This window comes from Agelaius phoeniceus, chromosome 36, assembly GCF_051311805.1.
Source record: "Agelaius phoeniceus isolate bAgePho1 chromosome 36, bAgePho1.hap1, whole genome shotgun sequence".
Taxonomy (NCBI): domain Eukaryota; kingdom Metazoa; phylum Chordata; class Aves; order Passeriformes; family Icteridae; genus Agelaius; species Agelaius phoeniceus.
Window position 1 is genome coordinate 215,147 of NC_135300.1, and position 19,110 is coordinate 234,256.

Below are 19,110 nucleotides of genomic sequence, written 5' to 3' on the forward strand. Positions count from 1 at the left end.
TGGTGTCATGGGTGCCATTGCTGCCATTAAGATGCTGTGGGTGCCATTGGAGCCATCTTGGTGCCATTGGTGGCATCTGAGTGCCACTGATGTCATGGCTGCCATCTTGGTGTCATGGGTGCCATTGGTTCCATTGGGTTGGTGTGACGTCCATTGGAGCCATCTTGGTGCCATTGATGTCATTGGTGCCATCTTGATGCCATTGGTGGCATCTGAGTGCCATCTGAGTCATGGGTGCCATCTTGGTGTCATGGGTGCCATTGGTGCCATTGGGTTCTTGTGGGTGTCATTGGAGCCATCTGGGTGCCATTGATGTCATTGGAGCCATCTTGGTGCCACTGGTGCCATTGAGATGCTGTGGGTGTCATTGGAGCCATCTTGGTGCCATTGGAGCCATCTTGGTGCCATTGATGTCATTGGTGCCAACTGAGTGTCCTGGGTGCCATTGGTGCCATCTGGTGATCTTGGGTGCCATTGGTGCCATTGGGTTGTTTTGGGTGCCATGGGTGCCATCTTGGTGCCATTGATGTCATGGGTCCCATCTTGGTGCCATTGATGCCATCTGATGATCTTGGGTGCCATTGGTTCCATTGGGTTGTGGTGGGTGCCATTGGAGCCATCTTGGTGCCACTGGTGCCATCTGAGTCTCTTGGCTGCCATTGCTGCCATTGGGTTGTTGTGGGTGTCATTGGAGCCATCTTGGTGCCACTGGAGCCATCTTGGCGCCATTGGTGCCATTGATGCCACTGGGTTGTTGTGAGTGCCATTGGTGCCATCTTGGTGCCATTGGTGGCATCTGAGTGTCTTGGGTGTCATTGGAGCCATCTTGGCGTCATTGATGTCATTGGCGCCATCTTGGTGCCACCTGAGTCTCTCAGCTGCCATTGCTGCCATTGAGATGCTGTGGGTGCCATTGCCGCCATCTTGGTCCCATTGCTGCCATCCGGGTTCCATTGGCGCCATCTCGGCGCCATCTCGGTCGCCCCCGTCACCCTGGGTGCCGCCCCCGCCCCGCGGGTGCCCCGGTGTCCCCGGGCCGCGGTGGCGCCGCCTGCTGGAGGTGTGCAAGGTGGCCGCCGTGGCCCTGAGCCACGAGCAGATGATCGACCTGCTGCGCACCTCGGTCACCGTCACCGTGGTCATCGTGCCGCCACACGAGGACGGCACGCCCAGGAGGTTGGTGGTGCTGGTGGGGGTGGTGGTGGTGCCATCTTGGTGTCGTGGGAGCCATTGGTGGCATCTGCGTGTCTTGGGTGCCATTGGTGCCTTTGGGTTGTTGTGGGTGCCATTGGAGCCATCTTGGTGCCATTGGTGCCATTGGTTCCATTGGGTTGTGGTGGGTGTCATTGGAGCCATCTTGGTGCCATTGGTGGCGCTTGGGTGCCATGGAGGACCTTGGAGCCATCTTGATGTCACTGGTGCCATTGGTTCCATTGGGTTGTTGTGGGTGTCATTGGAGCCATCTTGGTGCCATTGATGCCATTGAAGCCATCTTGGTGCCATTGATGCCATTGGAGCCATCTTGGTGCCATTGATGCCATTGGAGCCATCTTGGTGCCATTGATGCCATTGGAGCCATCTTGGTGCCATTGGTGGCATCTGAGTGCCATTGATGTCATGGGTGCCATCTTGGTGTCATGGGTGCCATTGCTGTCATTGGGTTCTTGTGGGTGTCATTGGAGCCATCTTGGTGCCATTGGTGGCATCTGATGATCTTGGGTGCCATGGATGTCATTGGAGCCATCTTGGTGCCATTGATGTCATTGGAGCCATCTGAGTGTCCTGGGTGCCATTGGTGGCATCTGATGATCTTGGGTGCCATTGGAGCCATCTTGGTGCCATTGATGTCATTGGAGCCATCTTGGTGCCATTGGTGGCATCTGAGTGTCTTGGGTGCCATTGGTGCCATTGAGTTCTTGTGGGTGCCATTGGAGCCATCTTGGTGCCATTGATGTCATTGGAGCCATCTTGGTGCCATTGGTGCCATCTTGGGGCCATTGATGTCATTGGAGCCATCTTGGTGCCATTGGTGGCATCTGAGTGTCTTGGGTGCCATTGGTGCCATTGAGTTCTTGTGGGTGCCATTGGAGCCATCTTGGTGCCATTGATGTCATTGGAGCCATCTTGGTGCCATTGGTGCCATCTTGGGGCCATTGATGTCATTGGAGCCACCATGGTGCCATTGGAGCCATCTTGGTGCCATTGATGTCATTGGAGCCATCTTGCAGCCATTGATGTCATTGGTGCCATCTTGGTGCCATCTTGGTGCCATTGGTGCCATCTGAGTGTCTTGGGTGCCATTGGAGCCATTGAGATGTTGTGACAGCCATTGGTGCCATCTTGGTGTCATTGGTGGCATCTGGGAGCCATTGGTGTCATTGGAGCCATCTTGGCGCCATTGGTGGCATCTGAGTGCCATTGATGTCATGGGTGCCATCTTGGTGTCATGGATGCCATTGGCGCCATCTTGGTGCCATTGATGCCATTGGAGCCATCTTGGTGTCATGGGTGCCATTGGTTCCATTGGGTTGTGGTGGGTGCCATTGGAGCCATCTTGGTGCCATTGATGACATTGGAATGTTGCTGGTGCCATTGGTGCCATCTTGGTGCCATTGATGTCATTGGAGCCATCTTGGTGTCATGGATGTCATTGGAGCCATCTTGGAGCCATTGGTGTCATGGGTGCCATCTTGGTTCCATTGGTGGCATCTGAGTGCCATTGATGTCATGGGTGCCATCTTGGTGTCATGGGTGCCATTGCTGTCATTGGGTTCTTGTGGGTGTCATTGGTGCCATCTTGGTGTCATGGATGCCATTGGTGGCATCTGATGATCTTGGGTGCCATTGGTTCCATTGGGTTCTTGTGGGTGCCATTGGTGCTATTGGTGCCATCTGATGATCTTGGGTGCCATTGGTGGCATCTGAGTGCCATTGATGTCATTGGAGCCATCTTGGTGCCATTGTTGACCTCTGCGTGTCTTGGGTGCCATTGGTGCCATTGGGTTGTTGTGGGTGCCATTGGAGCCATCTTGGAGCCATTGGTGGCATCTGAGTGTCTTGGGTGCCATTGGTGCCATTGGGTTGTGGTGGGTGCCATTGGAGCCATCTTGGTGCCATTGGAGCCATCTTGGTGCCATTGATGTCATTGGAGCCATCTTGGTGCCATTGATGACATTGGAATGTTGTTGTGGGTGCCATTGGAGCCATCTTGGTGCCATCTGGGTGCCATTGGAATGTTGTGGGTGCCGTTGATGTCATGGGCGCCATCTTGGTGCCATTGATGTCATTGGAGCCATCTTGGTGCCATTGGTGGCATCTGAGTGTCTTGGGTGTCATTGGAGCCATCTTGGTGCCATTGATGTCATTGGAGCCATCTTGGTGCCATTGGAGCCATCTTGGTGCCACTGATGTCATTGGAGCCATCTTGGTGCCACTGGTGCCATCTGAGTCTCTCGGCTGCCATTGGTGCCATTGAGATGCTGTGGGTGCCATTGCTGCCATCGCCGCCATCTTGGTCCCATTGCTGCCATCCTGGTTCCATTGGCGCCATCTCGGCGCCATCTCGGTCGCCCCCCGTCACCCTGGGTGCCGTCCCCGCCCCGCGGGTGCCCCGGTGTCCCCGGGCCGCGGTGGCGCCGCCTGCTGGAGGTGTGCAAGGTGGCCGCCGTGGCCCTGAGCCACGAGCAGATGATCGACCTGCTGCGCACCTCGGTCACCGTCACCGTGGTCATCGTGCCGCCACACGAGGACGGCACGCCCAGGAGGTTGGTGGAGTGGTGGGGGTGGTGGTGTGGGTGGTTGGGTGGTGTTGGAGCCATCTGGGTGTCATGGATGACATTGGTGACATCTTGGAGACATTGGTGACATTGAAGCCATCTGGGTGCCATTGTTGCCATTGGGTTGTTGTGAATGCCATTGGAGCCATCTTGGTGCCATTGGTGGCATCTGAGTGCCATTGATGTCATGGGTGCCATCTTGGTGTCATGGGTGTCATTGGTGCCATCTTGATGCCATTGGTGGCATCTGAGTGTCTTGCGTGTCATTGGAGCCATCTTGGTGTCATTGATGTCATTGGAGCCGTCTTGGAGCCATTGGTAGCATCTGAGTGCCATTGATGTCACGGGTGCCATCTTGGTGTCATGGGTGTCATTGATGCCACTGGGTTGTTGTGGGTGCCATTGGTGCCATCTTGGTGCCATTGGTAGCATCTGATGATCTTGGGTGCCATTGGTGCCATTGGGTTGTTATGGGTGCCATTGGTGGCATCTGGGTGTCATTGATGTCATTGGAGCCATCTTGGAGCCATTGGTGGCATCTGAGTCTCTTGGGTGCCATTGGAGCCATCTTGGTGCCATTGATGTCATTGGTGCCATCTTGGTGCCATTGGTGCCATCTTGGTGTCATGGGTGCCATTGGTGCCATTGGGTTCTTGTGGGTGTCATTGGAGCCATCTGGGTGCCATTGAAGTCATTGGAGCCATCTTGGTGCCATTGGTGCCATTGGAGCCATCTTGGTGCCATTGAAGTCATTGGTTCCATTGAGTTCTTGTGGGTGTCATTGGAGCCATCTTGGTGCCATTGATGACATTGGAATGTTGTTGGTGCCATTGGTGGCATCTGAGTGCCATTGATGCCATTGGTGCCATCTGGGTGCCATTGGTTGCATCTGAGTGTCTTGGGTGCCATTGGTGCCATTGGGTTGTGGTGGGTGCCATTGGAGCCATCTTGGTGCCATTGGAGCCATCTTGGTGCCATTGATGTCATTGGAGCCATCTTGGTGCCATTGATGACATTGGAATGTTGTTGTGGGTGCCATTGGAGCCATCTTGGTGCCATCTGGGTGCCATTGGAATGTTGTGGGTGCCGTTGATGTCATGGGCGCCATCTTGGTGCCATTGATGTCATTGGAGCCATCTTGGTGACATTGGTGGCATCTGAGTGTCTTGGGTGCCATTGGTTCCATTGGGTTGTGGTGGGTGCCATTGGAGCCATCTTGGTGCCGTTGGTGGCATCTGAGTGCCATTGATGTGATGGGTGCCATCTTGGTGTCTTGGGTGCCATTGCTGTCATTGGGTTGTTGTGAATGACATTGGAGCCATCTTGGTGCCATTGGTGCCATCTGAGTCTCTTGGGTGCCATCGGAGCCATCTTGGTGCCATCTTGGTGTCATTGATGTCATTGGCGCCATCTTGGTGCCATCTGAGTCTCTCGGCTGCCATTGCTGCCATTGAGACGCTGTGGGTGCCATTGCTGCCATCGCCGCCATCTTGGTCCCATTGCTGCCATCCTGGTCCCATTGGCGCCATCTCGGCGCCATCTCGGTCGCCCCCGTCACCCTGGGTGCCGTCCCCGCCCCGCGGGTGCCCCGGTGTCCCCGGGCCGCGGTGGCGCCGCCTGCTGGAGGTGTGCAAGGTGGCCGCCGTGGCCCTGAGCCACGAGCAGATGATCGACCTGCTGCGCACCTCGGTCACCGTCACCGTGGTCATCGTGCCGCCACACGAGGACGGCACGCCCAGGAGGTTGGTGCTGGTGGGGGTGGCATCTGGGTGTCATGGATGACATTGGTGGCATCTTGGAGACATTGGTGCCATTGGGTTGTGGTGGGTGTCATTGGAGCCATCTTGGTGCCGTTGGTGGCATCTGAGTGCCATTGATGTCATGGGTGCCATCTTGGTGCCATTGATGTCATTGGCGCCATCTTGATGCCATTGGTGGCATCTCAGTCTCTTGGGTGCCATTGTTTCCATTGGGTTGTGGTGGGTGTCATTGGAGCCATCTTGGTGCCATTGATGTCATTGGAGCCATCTTGGTGCCATTGGAGCCATCTTGGTGTCATGGATGACATTGGTGGCATCTTGAGGCCATTGGTGCCATTGGAGCCATCTTGATGCCATTGATGTCATTGGCGCCATCTTGATGCCATTGGTGGCATCTGAGTGTCTTGGGTGCCATTGTTTCCATTGGGTTGTGGTGGGTGCCATTGGCGCCATCTTGGTGCCATTGATGCCATTGGAGCCATCTTGGAGCCATTGGTGCCATCTCAGTGTCTTGGGTGCCACTGGTGCCATCTTGGTGCCATTGATGTCATTGGTGCCATCTGAGTGTCCTGGGTGCCATTGGTGGCATCTGATGATCTTGGGTGCCATTGGTTCCATTGGGTTGTTGTGGGTGCCATTGGATCCATCTTGGTGCCGTTGGAGCCATCTTGGTGCCATTGATGTCATTGGCACCATCTTGGTTCCATTGGTGGCATCTGAGTGCCATTGATGTCATGGGAGCCATCTTGGTGTCATGGGTGCCATTGGTGCCATTGGGTTCTTGTGGGTGTCATTGGAGCCATCTTGGTGCCATTGATGTCATGGGAGCCATCTTGGTGCCATTGATGTCATGGGAGCCATCTTGGTGCCATTGGAGCCATCTTGGTGTCTTGGGTGCCATTGGTTCCATTGGGTTGTGGTGGGTGTCATTGGTGCTATCTTGGTGCCATTGGTGGCATCTGAGTGCCATTGATGTCATGGGTGCCATCTTGGTGTCATGGATGCCATTGGTGGCATCTGAGTGTCTTGGGTGCCATTGGTTCCATTGGGTTGTGGTGGGTGCCATTGGTGCTATCTTGGTGCCATTGGTGGCATCTTGGTGTCATGGGTGTCATTGCTGCCATTGGGTTCTTGTGGGCGCCATTGGTGGCGCTTGGGTGCCATGGAGGACCTTGGATCCATCTTGGTGCCATTGGTGCCATTGGGTTGTTGTGGGTGCCATTGGATCCATCTTGGTGCCATTGATGTCATTGGAGCCATCTTGGTGCCATTGGAGCCATCCCGGTGCCCGCTGTGCCACGTCCCCTTGTCCCCCTTGTCCCCCATGTCCCCTTTGTCCCTTGGTGCCATCCCAGTGCCCGCTGTGCCCACAGGGCCTGGTTGGAGGCTCTGGCAGCGGGAGTGGTGCCATCCCAGTGCCACATCCCCATGTCCCCTTGTCCCTTGGTGCCATCCCAGTGCCACATCCCCATGTCCCCATGTCCCCCTTGTCCTCCATGTCCCCCATGTCCCCCTTGTCCCCCTTTGTCCCTTGGTGCCATCCCGGTGCCCGCTGTGCCCACAGGGCCTGGTCGGAGGCTCTGGCAGCGGGAGTGGTGCCATCCCAGTGCCATCCCGGTGCCACTTCCCCTGTCCCCCTTGTCCCATTGGTGCCACCAGTGCCACATCCCCATGTCCCCATGTCCCCCTTTGTCCCTTGGTGCCATCGGTGCCCGCTGTGCCCACAGGGCCTGGTCGGAGGCGCTGGCAGCGGCCGGGCCGGAGCCCAGGGCGGATCCGGAGCCGTTTCCGGGGCCGTTCCCGGGGCCGTTCCGGGCCGGGCTCCGCAGCGCCCCCTCCTGGCAGCGCGGGGGAACCAAACGGGCACAGCCGGGGCTGGCGGCGACCCCGGCCCGGGAGACGCAGGCGGGGCATGGGAAAAGGTGAGGAAAGGCCCAAAATTGCCAGAAATTGCCCCAAAATTGCCCCAAAATTCCCCTAAAAATTCCCCCAAATTTCTTTAAAATTCCCAGAATTTCCCCCAAAAATCGCCCTAAAATTTCCCCCAAAAGTTCCCCAAAATTTCTTTAAAATTCCCTGAATTTCCCCCAAAAATTGCCCCAAAATTCCCTCCCAAATTCTCCTAAAATTTCCCCAAAATTCCCTTCAAAATTCCCCTCAAAATCCTCCCAAAATCCCCAAAAATTCCCCTAAAATTCCCTTCAAAATTCCCAGAATTTCCCCCCAAATTCTCCAAGAATTCCCCTAAAATTCTCAGAATTTCCCCCAAAATTCCCTTCAAAATTCTCAGAATTTCCTCCCAAAATTCCCTGAATTTTCCCCTAAAATTCCCCCGAAATTCCCTTCAAAATTCCCAGAATTTCCCCCCCAAATCCTCACAACATTCCCAGGATTTTCCCCCAAATTCCCCTCAAAATCCTCCCAAAATTCCCAGAATTTCCCCCCAAAATCTCCAAAAATTCCCCTAAAATTTCCCCCTAAAATGTCCCCAAAATCCCCAAAAATTCCCCCCCAAAATTACCCAAATTCCCCAAAAAATTCCCCAAAAAATTCCCCAAAAATTCCCCTAAAATTTCCCCAAAATTCCCTTCAAAATTCCCAGAATTTCCCCCCAAATTCCCCCCCAAATCCTCCCAAAATTCCCAGAATTTCCCCCCAAAATCCCCAAAAATTCCCCTAAAATTTCCCCAAAATTCCCCTAAAAATTCCCTTCAAAATTCCCAGAATTTCCCCCAAAAATTCCCCTAAAATTTCCCCAGAATTCCCTTCAAAATTCCCAGAATTTCCCCCAAAAATTCCCCCAAAATTCCCTCCCAAATTCCCCTAAAATTCCCCCAAAAATTCCCCTAAAATTTCCCCAAAATTCCCTCCCAAATTCCCCTAAAATTTCCCCCAAAATTTCCCCAAAATTCCCTCCCAAATTCCCTTCAAAATTCCCTGAATTTTCCCCTAAAATTCCCCTCAAAATCCTCCCAACATTCCCAGAATTTTCCCCCAAAATCTCCAAAAATTCCCCTAAAATTTCTCCAAAATTTCTCCAAAATTTCCACAAAATTCCCTTCAAAATTCTCAGAATTTCCCCCCAAAATTCCCCCTAAAATTTCTCCAAATTTTCCACAAAAATCCGTTCAAAATTCCCTGAATTTCCCCCTAAAATTTTCCCAAAATTCCCTTCAAAATTCCCAGAATTTCCCCCAAATTCCCCTAAAAATTCCCTTCAAAATTCCCAGAATTTCCCCCCAAATTCCCCCCCAAAATTCCCTGAATTTCCCCAAAAATTTCCCCAAAAATTCCCCTCAAAATCCTCCCAAAATTCCCTCCCAAATTCCCTCCCAAATTCCTCCCAAAATCATCCAACATTCCCAGAATTTCCCCCCTAATTTCCCAAAACATTCCCCTAAAAATTCCCTGAAATTTCCTTCAAAATTCCCAGAATTTCTCCCCAAACTCCTCCAAATTCCCCTAAAATTTCCCCAAAATTCCCTTCAAAATTCCCCTCAAAATCCTCCCAACATTCCCAGAATTTCCCCCCAAATTCTCCAAGAATTCCCTAAAATTTCCCCAAAATTCCCCCAAAATTTCCCCCAAAATCCCCAAAAATCCCCTAAAATTTCTCCAAAAATTACCACAAAATTCCCTTCAAAATTCTCAGAATTTCCCCCAAATTCCCCTCAAAATTCCCAGAATTTCCCCCAAAATCCCCCTAAAATTCCCCCAAAGTCCTCCCAAAATCCACCTGAAATTTCCCCATTTTTCCCCCAATTTTCCCCATTTCCCCCATTTTTTACCCAAATTTTTCCCCATTTTCACCCAAATTTTCCCCCCAATTTTACCCCAAATTTTCCCCCATTTTTCCCCCAATTTTTCCCCATTCTTTACCCAAATTTTTCCCCATTTTTACCCCAAATTTTCCCCATTTTTTACCCAAAATTTTCCCCATTTTTCCCCCAATATCCCCCCATTTTTACCCCATTTTCCCCCCAATTTTCCCCAATTTTTTCCCCATTTCCCCCCATTTTTTACCCAAATTTTCCCCATTTTACCCCCAATTTCCCCACAATTTTCCCACAAATTTTCACCCCAATTTCCCCAATTTTTCCCCAATTTTTCCCCAATTTCTCCCCAATTTTTCCCCATTTCCCCCCATTTTTACCCCAAATTTTCCCCAATTTTACCCCAATTTCCCCCAAATTTTCCCCCAATTTCCCCAATTTTCCCCCCAATTTTCCCCAAATTTTCCCCATTTTCCCCATTTTTACCCCAATTTTCCCCAATTTTCCCCCATTCTTTACCCCAATTTTCCCCAAGTTTTCCCCCAATTTTTCCCCCAATTTTCCCCATTTTCACCCCAATTTTTCCCCAATTTCCCACCCCAATTCCCCCTATTTTTACCCCAATTTTTTCCCCATTTTCCCCCCAATTTCCCCCAAATTTTCCCCAATTTTTACCCCCAATTTCCCCCCTTTTAACCCAATTTTTACCCCAATTCTCCCCCATTTTTCCCCCCAATTTTTACCCCAATTTCCCCCCAATTTTTACCCCAATTTCCCCCATTTTCCCCATTCTTTACCCCCAATTTCCCCCCCAATTTTCCCCAATTTTTACCCAAATTTCCCCCCCTTTTAACCCAATTTTTGCCCCAATTTTCCCCCAAATTTTCCCCAATTTTTACCCCAAATTTCCCCATTTTCCCCCCAATTTCCCCCAAATTTTTACCCCAATTTTCCCCCATTTTCCCCATTTTTCCCCATTTCCAGGCCCCTGAGTTTCCCGGACTCTCCCCATTCCGGCTCCGCTTTCCGCCAACCTTCCGGAAGCTTCTCTGCCCCCGGCAGCGCCAGGGCGGGAGGAGAGAGGTGGAAATGGGGGAAAAATGGGGAAAATTGGGAAAAAATGGGGAAAATGGGGGAAATTGGGGGAAAATTGGGAAAAATGGGGAAAATTTGGAGAAAATGGGGGGAAAATTGGGAAAAAATTGGAGAAAATGGGGGGAAAATTGGGAAAAAATTGGAAAAAATGGGGAAAATTTGGGTAAAAATTGGGGAAAATTTGGGGAAAATTGGGGTAAAAATGGGGAAAAAATGGGGAAAAATTGGAGAAAATGGGGGAAATTGGGAAAAAATGGGGAAAATTTGGGAAAAAAATGGGAAAAAAATTGGGAAAATTGGGTGGAAAATTGGAGAAAATTGGGAAAATTAGGGGGAAAATGGGGGGAATTGGGGAGAAAAATTGGGGGAAAATTGGGAAAAATTGGGGGGAAATGGGGAAAATTGGGGAAAAAATTGGGAAACATTGGGGAAAATTTGGGGAAAATGGGGGGAAAAATTGGGGAAAAATTGGAGAAAATTGGGAAAAATTGGGGGGGAATTGGGGAGAAAAATTGGGAAAAAAATTGGTGAAAAATGGGGAAAATGAGGGGAAAAATTGGAAGAAATTGGGAAAAAATGGGGGAAAATGGGGAAAAAATTGGGGAAAATGGGGGGGAATTGGGGAGAAATTGGGAGAAAATGGGAAAAATGGAAAATGGGGAAAAATTGGGAAAAAATTGGAGGAAAGGGGGGAAAAATTGGAAAAAAATGGGGGGAAATGGGGAAAAATTGGGGGAAATTGGGGAAATTGGAGAAAATGGGGGGAATTGGGGAATAATTGGAGAAAATGAGGGAAAAAATTGGGGAAAATTGGGGAAAAATTGGGAAAAAATCGGGAAAAAATTGGGGAAAATGGGGGGGAAAATTGGGAAAAAATTGGAGAAAATTGGGAAAAATGGGGGGAATTGGGAGAAATTGGGGAAAAATTGGGAAAAATTGGAGAGAAAAGAGGGGAAATGGAAAAATTGGGGAAAATTAGGGGGAAATGGGGAGAAATTGGAGAAAAATGGAAAAAATTGGGAAAATTTGGGGAAAAATGGGGGGAAAATGGGGGGAAAATGGAGAAAATTGGGAATAATTGGAGAAAATGAGGGAAAAATTGGGGGGAAAATGGGGAGAAAATGGGGAAATTGGGGAAAAATGGGGAAAAATTGGGAAAAAAATTGGGGAAAATGGGGAAAATGAGGGAAAATGGGGGGAATTGGGGAGAAATTGGGAAAAAATTGGGGGAAAATGGGGAAAAATGGGGAAACTTGGGAAAATGGCGAAAAAATGGGAGGAAAATTGGGAAAAATTGGGAAAGATGGGGGAAAAATTGGGAAGAAAATGGGGGGAAATGGGAAAATTTGGGGGAAATTGGGAAAATTTGGGGGAAAAATGAGAAAAAAATGGGAGAAATTGGGGGAAAATTGGATGAAATTGGGGAAGTGGGGGAAAAATGGGGAAAAATTGGGGAAAATTGGGAAAAAATTGGAGTAAATGGAGAAAAATGGGGGGAAAATTTGGGGGAAATTGGGGAAAAAATTGGGAAAATTTGGGGCAATTGGGGAAAAAGGGAGAAAATTGGGAAGAAAATGGGGAAAAATTGGGAAAAATTGGAGGAAAATGGGGAAAATAAAGGAAAAATTGGAATAAATGGAGAAAAATTGGAGGGAAATTGGGAAAATTTTTGGGAAAAAATGGGGAAAAATTGGGAAAAAATTGGAGGAAATGGGGAAAATGAGGGAAAAATGGGGGAAAATGAGGGAAAAATTGGGGAAAATGGGGGTAATTGGGGATGAAATTGGGAAAAATTGGGAAAAAATGGGGGAAAATGGGAAAAAATTGGGAAAAAATGGGGGAAAAATGGGGAAAAATGGGGAAAAAGTGGAAAATTGGGATTTTCCTTGCAGGCCGCAGAGGGGGGCGGAGCCACACGCAGGAAATTCCGGGAATTCTGGGAATTCTGGGAATTCTGGGAATTCTGGGAATTCCGAGGGCGCCGGACACGAGGGAGGAACCGAGAGGAGCAAAACGGGTACGGAAAGGGGGAAATTGGGAAAATTTGGGAATTTTGGGGGGAAAAATGGGAATTTTGGGAAAATTTGGGAATTTGGGGGAAATTTTGGGGGGAATTGGGGGAAAATTTGGGGATTCTGGGGGAAATTTTGGGAATTTTGGGGGGGAATTTGGGAATTTGGGGGGAAATTTGGGAATGGGGAAGGGAAATTTGGAATGAGGGGGGAAATTTGGGGGAAAATTGGGGATTTGGGAGGAAAAATTTGGGAATTTGGTGGGAATTTGTTGGGAATTTGTGGGGAATTTTGGGAATTTGGGGGAAAATTGGGAATTTAGAGGAAATTGGGAATTTGGGGGGAAATTTGGGGATTTGGGGGGAAATTTGGGAATGGGGAAGGGAAATTTGGGAATTTGGTGGGAAATTTGGGAATGGGGGCAGGAAAATCTGGATTTGGTGGGAAAAATTGTGGATTTGGGAGGGAAATTTGGGAATTTGGAGGGAATTTTGGGAATTTGGTGGGAATTTTGGGAATTTGGTGGGAATTTTGGGAATTTGGTGGGAAAATTGGGAATTTGTTGGGAATTTTTTGGGAATTTGTTGGGAATTTTTTGGGAATTTGTTGGGAATTTTTTGGGAATTTGGAGGGAATTTTGGGAATTTGGTGGGAAAATTGGGAATTTGGAGGGAATTTTGGGGGAAATTTGGGAATTTGGTGGTCAATTGGGGATTTTGGGGGAAATTTGGAATTTTGGGGGGAATTCGGGAATTTTGGGGGAATTTTGGGGATTTGGGAGGGAAAATTGGGAATGGGGGGAAAATTTGGGGGGAAAATTGGGAATTTGGAGGGGAATTTGGTGGGAATTTTGGGAATTTGGAGGGGAAAATGGGGAATTTGAGTGGAAAATTGGGGATTTGGGAGGGAAAATTTGGGAATTTGGTGGGAATTTGTTGGGAATTTTGGGAATTTGGAGGGAAATTGGGAATTGGAGAGGGAAATTCAGGGATTTGGTGGGGAAAATGGGGAATTTGAGTGGAAAATTGGGAATTTGGTGGGAATTTTGGGAATTTGATGGGAATTTTGGGAATTTGGTGGGAAAATTGGGAATTTGGGAGGGAAAATTGGGGAATTTGGGGGAATTTGGGAATTTAGAGGCAAGTTTGGGAATTTTGGGGGAAATTTGGGAATTTGGTGGGAAATTGGGGATTTGGGAGGGAAAATTGGGGATTTGGGGGAAATTTGGAATTTAGAGGAAATTTGGGAATGGGAAGGGAAATTTGGGAATTTGGTGGAATTTGGGAATTTGTGGGAATTTGGGGGGAATTTGTTGGGAATTGTGGGAATTTGGTGGGAATTTTGGGAATTTTGGAGGGAAATTGGGAATTGGAGAGGGAAATTCAGGGATTTGGTGGGGAAAATGGGGAATTTGAGTGGAAAATTGGGAATTTGGGAGGGAAATCTGGGAATTTGGAGGGAATTTTGGGAATTTGGTGGGAGTTTTGGGAATTTGGGGGGAAATTTGGGAATTTGGGGGGAAATTTGGGAATGAGGGGGAAAATTGGGAATTTGTTTGGAATTTTTGGAATTTGGAGGGGAAAATTGGGAATTTGAGTGGAAAATTGGGGATTTGGGAGGGAAATTTTGGGAATTTTGGGAATTTGTTGGGAATTTTGGGAATTTGGAGGGGAAAATGGGGAATTTGAGTGGAAAATTGGGAATTTGGGAGGGAAATCTGGGAATTTGGTGGGAATTGTGGGAGTTTGTTGGGAATTTTGGGAATTTGTTTGGAATTGTGGGAATTTGGAGGGAATTTTGGGGAAATTTGGGAATTTGGTGGTAAATTGGGGATTTGGGGAAAATTGGGAATTTTGGGGGGAAATTTGGGGGGAAATTTGTGGGGAAATTTGGGAATTTTGGGGGGAATTCTGGAATTTTGGGGGAATTTTGGGAATTTGATGGGAATTTGGGAATTTTGTGGGAATGTTGGGAATTTGGGGGGAAAATTGGGAATTTTGGGGGGAAATTTGGGGGAAATTTTGGAATTTTGGGGGGAATTCTGGAATTTTGGGGGAATTTTGGGGATTTGGGAGGGAAAATTGGGAATTTGGGGGGAAATTTGGGAATTTGGTGGGGAATTTGAGTGGAAAATTGGGGATTTGGGAGGGAAAATTTGGGAATTTGGTGGGGAATTTGGGAGGGAAAATTGGGAATTTGGTGGGAATTTTGGGAATTTGTTGGGAATGTTGGGAATTTGGGAGACGCTGATCCCAACCCCCCCCATCCCTCCCCAGAGCCGCTCTGGCACCTCCCAGCCCCCGCCCGGATCCCAGGGAAGCGCCCGGGGCCGGCAGGGAAAGAATCCCAAAGGAAACGGGCAAGGTCAGACAGGGGAGGGGCAGAATTCCCAAAGGAAATCCTGGGAAAATTGCTGGGAAATTCCTGGAAAATTCCTGGAAAATTCGGCCCAAAAATCCCCAGAAATTCCCCCAAAAAAATCCCAAAAATCCCCAAAATCCCCCCAAAAAATCCCCAAAAATCCCCAAAAATTCCCCCCAAAAGTTCAAAAAATTCCCCAAAATCCCCCAAAAAATCCCCCCAAAAATCCAAGAAATTCCCCAAAAAATCCAAGAAATTCCCCAAAGGAAAAGCCAGAATTCATGGAAAATTCCTGGAAAAATTCCTGGAAAATTCCCCCAAAAGGTTCCCAAACCCCCCCCAAAAATCCCGGAATTCCTGGAAAAATTCCGCCCAAAATCCCCCCCAAAAAGTTCCCAGAAATTCCCCAAAAAGTTCCTAAAAATTCCCCAAAGGAAAGCCCAGAATTCCTGGGAAATTCCTGGAAAAATTCCTGAAAAAATTCCTGAAAAATTCCCCAAAAAATTCTGCCTAAAAATCCCCCCAAAAATCCCCAGAAATTCCCAAAAAAATCCCCAAAAATCCCCAAAATTCACAAAAAAATCCCAAAAATTCCCAAAAAAATCCTGAAAAAATCCCCCCCAAAAATTCCCCAAATTCCCAAAAAATCCTGGAATTCCCTAAAAAAATCCCCCAAAAATGCCCAAATCCACCCCAATAACTCCCAAAATATCCTCCCCAAAATCCTAAAATAATCCCAAAAAATCCTAAAATAATCCCCAAAAATCCTGGAATCCCAAAACCCCAAAAAAACCCCAAAATCACCCAAAAAAATTCCCAAAAAATTCCTCAAAAATTCCTGAAAAATCCTTCAAAAATCCCCCAAAAATCCCCAAAATTCCCCAAAAAACCCTTGAAAAACTCCCCCAAATCCCCTCAAACCCGGGAATTTTTGGGCTCTGGGATTCCAAACCCTCTGGAATCCCGAACATTCCCAAAAATTCCCGAAAATTCCCAAAATTCCTGAAATTTCCCCCATTTTTTGCAGCCCCTGAGTCGCTCTCCTGTGTCCAGCTCCAGCGACCCCGACGAGGGCGGCGCCGACTCCAGGACCCCCAGAATTCCCAAAAATCCCCAAAATCCCCAAAATCCCCAAAATTCCCAAATTCCCCCAATCCCCCCCAACCCCCAAAATTCCCAAATTTCCCAAAATTCCCAAATTTCCGCCCGGAATTCCCAGAGGAGCCCAAGGAGGCCTCGGGGACGGCGCCCCCTGGTGGCCGCAAACCCGCGAGCGACGGCGGCGCCAGGTGGGGAAAAAATCCCAAAATTTGGGGGGGGAATTCGCAAATTTTGGGAAAAAAATCCCAAGTTTTGGGAAAAATTCTAATTTTGTTAAAATTCCCAAGGGTTTTTGGTGGAAATTCCCAAGTTTTGGGTCGAAATTCCCAAGTTTTGGGTCAAAATTCCCAAAGATTTGGTTCAAATTCTCCATTTCTTAAAATTAAAATTTCCAAAGTTTTGAGGTAAAAGTCTCAAATTTTGGTAAAATTCCCAATTTTGTTCAAGTTCCCAGGGTTTTTTGTGAAAATTCCCAAGTTTTGGGTCAAAATTCCCAAAGATTTGGTTCAAAATCTCGATTTTTTAAATGAAAATTTCCATTCATTGAGGATAAAATTCCCAAAGTTCTGAGGTAAAATTTGAAAAGTTTTGAGGTAAAAGTCTCAAATTTTGGTAAAGTTTCTAATTTTGTTCAAGTTCCCAGGTTTTTTTTGTGAAAATTCCCAAGTTTTAGCTCAAAATTCCCAAAGTTTTGGTTCAAAATTCCCAAAGTTTTGGTTCAAAATCTCCATTTTTTAAAATTAAATTCCCAAAGTTTTGAGGTAAAAGTCTCAAATTTTCCCAAAATTTCTCATTCTGGTAAAGTTCCAAGGGTTTTGGGTTGAAATTCCCAAGTTTTAGCTCAAAATTCCCAAGTTTTGGGTCAAAATTCCCAAAGATTTGGTTCAAAATCTCGATTTTTTTAAATTAAAATTCCCCAAGTTTTGAGGTAAAATTTGAAAAGTTTTGAGGTAAAAATCTCAAGTTTTGGGAAAATTCCCAATTTTGTTCAAGTTCCAGGGGTTTTGGGTTGAAATTCCCAAGTTTTAGCTCAAAATTCCCAAGTTTTGGGTCAAAATTCCAAAGATTTGATTCAAATCTCGATTTTTTAAAATTAAAATTCCCAAAGTTTTGAGGTAAAATTTGAAAAGTTTTGAGGTAAAAGTCTCAAATTTTGGTAAAATTCCCAATTTTGTTCAAGTTCCAAGGGTTTTTGGTGAAAATTCCCAAGTTTTGGGTCAAAATTCCCAAAGATTTGATTCAAAATCTCGATTTTTTAAAATGAAAATTTCTGTTCATTGAGGATAAAATTCCCAAAGTTTTGAGGTAAAATTGAAAAGTTTTGAGGTAAAAGTCTCAAATTTTGGGAAAATTTCTAATTCTGTGAAAATTCCCAAGGGTTTTGGGTTGAAATTCCCAAGTTTTAGCTCAAAATTCCCAAGTTTTGGGTCAAAATTCCCAAAGATTTGGTTCAAATTCTCCATTTCTTAAAATTAAAATTCCCAAAGTTTTGAGGTAAAATTTGAAAAGTTTTGGGTTAAAATCCCAAGTTTTGGGAAAATTTCTAATTCTGTTCAAATTCCCAGGGGTTTTGGGTCGAAATTCCCAAGTTTTGGGTCAAAATTCCCAATTTTTTGGGGTCAAATTCTCCATTTTTAAATTCAAATTCTCATTGATTGAGGATAAAATTCCCAAAGTTTTGAGGTAAAAGTCTCAAATTTTGGTTAAAAATTCCCAATTTTGTTTAAATTCCCAGGTTTGAATGAAATTCCCTGATTCTTTTTTGTTAAAATTCCCGAGTTTTGGGGTTAAAATTCCCATTTTTTACCTTAAAATTCCCAATTTTTTTCTGTTCAAATTCCACATTTTCTTAAAAATTCCCAACTTTTGGGTGAAATTTCCCAGTTTTTGGTTAAAATTCCTGGGTTTTCTGTAAAAATTCCACATTTTGATTAAAATCCCCAATTTTTGCTGGAAAATTTCCCAATTTTCGGTTAAAAACTCCCCAATTTTGGGTCTAAAATTCCCAATTTTTAGGGTTAAAATTCCCAATTTTGGGCTCTAAAATTCCCTTTTTTTCATTAAAAACTCCCAAATTTGGGGTGAAAATTCCTGGGTTTCTGGTAAAAGTCACTTTTTTTGTTAAAATTGCCATTTTTTAATTCAAATTCCCAATTTTTTGGTGCAAAATTCTCAATTTTTGGGGTTTTTTGTTGCAGGCCCGGCCCCACTGCCCGAAAATCCCCGGGAGAGGCCGAGAGGGAACCGAGCCCAGAATGTGAGGGGAAAATGGGGAAAAATTGGGGAAAAATGGGGAAAAATTGGGGGAAAATGGGGTAAAAATTGGGGAAAATTGGGGTAAAAATTGGGGTAAAAATTTGGAGAAAATTGGGGAATTTAGGGGAAAAATTGGGGCGAAAATTGGAGAAAAATGGGGAGAAATTTTGTGAAAAAATGGGGAAAAAATTGGGGGAAATTTGGAGAAAATAGGGGGGAAAATTGGGGAAATTTTGGGGGAAATGGGGGAAAAATTGGGGGAAGTTTTGGGGAAAAATTGGGGGAAGTTTGGGGGAAATTGGAGAAAAATGGGGGGGAAATATGAGGGGAAAATGGGAAATAAATGGATTTTAGTGGGATTTTGGATCTGGAGAATTTTAATGGGATTTTTAACGAGATATTAATGGGATTTTAATGAATTTTAATGAATTTTATTGAATTTTAATTGAATTTTTTTGGATTTTTTCCCATCTTTTTTGTTTTTAACGGATTTTTTTTTTTGGATTTTCCTGGATTTTTAATGGATTTCGGGAATTTCCCCATCCCAGGCAGGTGAACGTGTTCGGGCAGCCTCGCCTCTGGGATTTTATTGAATTTTCATGAATTTTAATGGAATTTTTTTTGTTTTTCATGGAATTTTTAATGAATTTTAATGAGATTTTTAATGGAATTTTTAATGAATTTTAATGAGATTTTAATGGATTTTAATGAGAATTTTAATGGATTTTAACGAATTTTAATGGGATTTTAATGGATTTTTATGGAATTTTTTCCAATTTTTTTGTTTTTCATGGATTTTTTTTTGGATTTTGATGGAATTTTCCTGGAATTTTCATGGAATTTCGGGAATTTCCCGTCCCAGGCAGGTGAACGTGTTCAGGCAGGATCTGGAGGATTTTAAAGGGATTTTAATGAATTTTATTGAATTTTAATGGATTTTTTTTCCAATTTTTTTTGTTTTTAATGGAAATTTTAA

At 46.2% G+C, this 19,110-nt stretch overlaps 1 protein-coding gene across 1 annotated transcript in view; it reads left to right on the forward strand.

Moving 5' to 3' along the window:
- The first annotated feature begins 898 nt into the window (after positions 1 to 898).
- LOC143696482 (uncharacterized) overlaps positions 899 to 19,110 on the forward strand; it is a 28,643-nt gene continuing 10,431 nt past the window's right edge. The window contains exons 1-9 of the mRNA XM_077192865.1: positions 899 to 1,176; positions 3,477 to 3,764; positions 5,144 to 5,518; positions 7,264 to 7,458; positions 10,294 to 10,392; positions 12,297 to 12,421; positions 14,693 to 14,780; positions 15,805 to 16,066; positions 18,077 to 18,135. Of these exons, the coding sequence (XP_077048980.1) occupies positions 899 to 1,176; positions 3,477 to 3,764; positions 5,144 to 5,518; positions 7,264 to 7,458; positions 10,294 to 10,392; positions 12,297 to 12,421; positions 14,693 to 14,780; positions 15,805 to 15,811 (1,455 nt within the window). The 3' untranslated portion in view covers positions 15,812 to 16,066; positions 18,077 to 18,135. The remainder of the gene's footprint in view (positions 1,177 to 3,476; positions 3,765 to 5,143; positions 5,519 to 7,263; positions 7,459 to 10,293; positions 10,393 to 12,296; positions 12,422 to 14,692; positions 14,781 to 15,804; positions 16,067 to 18,076; positions 18,136 to 19,110) is intronic.